General features: G+C 46.0%; 1 protein-coding gene across 1 annotated transcript; it reads left to right on the top strand.

The window, feature by feature from the left end:
- Positions 1–682: 682 nt before the first annotated feature.
- Positions 683–1648, top strand: LOC311428285 (olfactory receptor 14A16-like; the record flags this gene model as incomplete). The annotated part of the gene is made up of 1 exon (XM_084539811.1): positions 683–1648. The coding sequence occupies one exon, from the start codon at positions 683–685 to the stop codon at positions 1646–1648; it is 966 nt and encodes a 321-aa protein (XP_084395937.1).
- Positions 1649–2494: the final 846 nt, after the last annotated feature.

Genomic DNA, 2494 nt, shown 5'->3' with positions numbered 1-2494 from the left:
GAGAAGCTGAGGGTAGAAGGGAAGGAAGGAGCTGTGACAGGGCAGGGCAGGGTCCTGCTGCTGCCCAGAGGCTGCTCCCTAGATCAGGCTGCTCACATTTCCACAGCAGCCCCATTGCATGTCTGGGGGAGATTCTTCACAGGGAAGACCAATGTCTGCTGTATCTGAAGGGAAGGCACTCTGTGAAGTTTCTGCTTTCACTTTTCTGTTTTGAAGGGCAGCTAGGGGGATGGTAATAGAGTTGTCAAGTTTGAATGAATGACTGAAGATAAGAGAACATTACACTGAAAGGTCTGTCGGTCTTTGAGGAAATTCACAATTTTGTTCCACACCCTTTCACCTAGAGAGCACCAAAACCACTGTCACTGTTTCTTGAAAGATTGTTGGATATCCTGCTCAGGATCTGCAAATAGGGAAATACCTCAGGCCAGTGTGCACCTGAGATCCATACCTGGTGCTCTTTACCAGATGCTGTAAAGTAGTACTGACTTCTGATCTCACAGAGGATCTGCCTGATCCCTGACACCCTTAGACAGAAAAAAACATGGCTCACAGGGAAGAAGCAGTGTGTCTTGCTGTGGAGGGTTCTGTGAAATATGTTAGAGGTTTTGGTCACAGAAGTCTACCTAACTTGTGTCTGTCTTTTCCACCATGGACAGCCAGCCATGCCCTGAGACTGCAAATGTCCAACAGGAGCTTCCCCAATGAGTTTCTCCTCCTGCCATTTGCAGACACACGTGAGCTGCAGCTCCTGCACTTCGGGCTCTTCCTGGGCATCTACCTGGCTGCCCTCCTGGGCAATGGCCTCATCCTCACTGCTGTAGCCTGCAACCACCGCCTCCACACCCCCATGTACTTCTTCCTCTTCAACCTTGCCCTCCTTGACCTGGGCACTATTACCACCACTGTCCCCAAAGCCATGGCTAATTCCCTGTGGGACACCAGGGCCATTTCGTACTTGGGTTGTGCTACCCAGATTTTTATGTTTGCTCTCTTCGTCGCAGCAGAGTTTTCTTTCCTCACCATCATGTCCTATGACCGCCATGTTGCCATCTGCAAACCTCTGCACTATGAGACAATAATGGACAGTAGAACTTGTGCCAACATGGCAGAAGCTGCCTGGGGAAGTACTTTTCTCTATGCTGTGCTTCACACTGCCAATACCTTTTCCCTTCCCCTCTGCCAAGGCAATGCCCTGGACCAATTCTTCTGTGAAATTCCCCAGATCCTCAAGCTCTCCTGCTCAGATGCCTACCTCAGAGAACTTGGTCTTGTTGTGGTTACTTTATGTTTACTCTTTTTGTGTTTTGTTTTCATTGTGCTGTCGTATGTGCAGATCTTCAAGACTGTGCTGAGGATCCCCTCACAGCAGGGACGGCACAAAGCCTTTTCCACATGCCTCCCTCACCTGGCCGTGGTCTCCCTCTTCATCAGCACTGGCACATTTGCCTACCTGAAGCCCTCCTCCATGTCCTCCTCCTCCTTGAATCTGATGCTGGCAGTTCTGTATGCAGTGGTGCCTCCAGCAGTGAACCCCCTCATCTACAGCATGAGAAACCAGGAACTCAAGGATGCAGTTAGGAAAATGATGACAGAATGTTTCTCAGAGGCATTAATCTTCCTGTTTTCGTCTACATATCACTCATAACATAACTTGTTACAAGCCCTGATTTTCTACTTTTAATTTTATTATTTATTTTGTTTTTATTATTTTTATTTTGTTTTTATTTGTTATTTCTTTGCTTCAGTTGTCATAGTGTTTTCCACAAAGATATGACATTATTCATTCTCTTCTACAGGCAAAGAAGAGCTCTGCTACACTAGGTAACACAGCAGCCATAGAGAAAGGAGCCTGGTGAATTATTTGGCATTCCTCTATTGAAATCAGTGGATCTAGTGAATCACCCCAAAAGACTCTGGAAATGGTGTGAACTCTATGATCCATGTGATCCGTGGATTCTGTGATTCTTGTGAATCCCTTCCAACTCAGGATATTCCACGTGTGGAGAGTAGTTAGACTTGTTTGTGTCACTGATAGGCACCAACACAGGACAAAAGGGGAGTTGAACAGCTTGTTCCTGCTTTCTCTTGTATAAACTTAAAGATGGCGATCCACAATCTTGGTGTGAGAGACAGCTGAAGGAGGGAGTGTTCTAGTGGCAGGACAACCCTGTTTGGTGACAGAACAAAATATTGGCAGCTATAATGTCTAGAGTGAAAGCTTTTGCATGATTATTTGTAAAATGAATATTGATGTTAAGATCTCTGAATATGATAATGAGCTCAATGAAGTACATGATAAACATATGTGACTATAGTAGTCAACTCTGCACCCAAATCATGCTAAATGTCACTTCTCAGGTGGTGAGGGGATGGCAGGGTGGGGGGGTGATGGTAACAGATAACAGTGGGGTATGAAAGAGTGTTGGTGATAGGAGCATAATTTAGAGATAGGGAAAAAAAGGAGTAAGAGTGAGGAAAAAGAAGGGGGGGG

The sequence above is a fragment of the Aythya ferina genome (assembly GCF_964211825.1).
Source record: "Aythya ferina genome assembly, contig: HAP1_SCAFFOLD_37, whole genome shotgun sequence".
In the NCBI taxonomy this organism is placed as follows: domain Eukaryota; kingdom Metazoa; phylum Chordata; class Aves; order Anseriformes; family Anatidae; genus Aythya; species Aythya ferina.
This window is presented reverse-complemented; position numbering and strand designations above follow the sequence as displayed.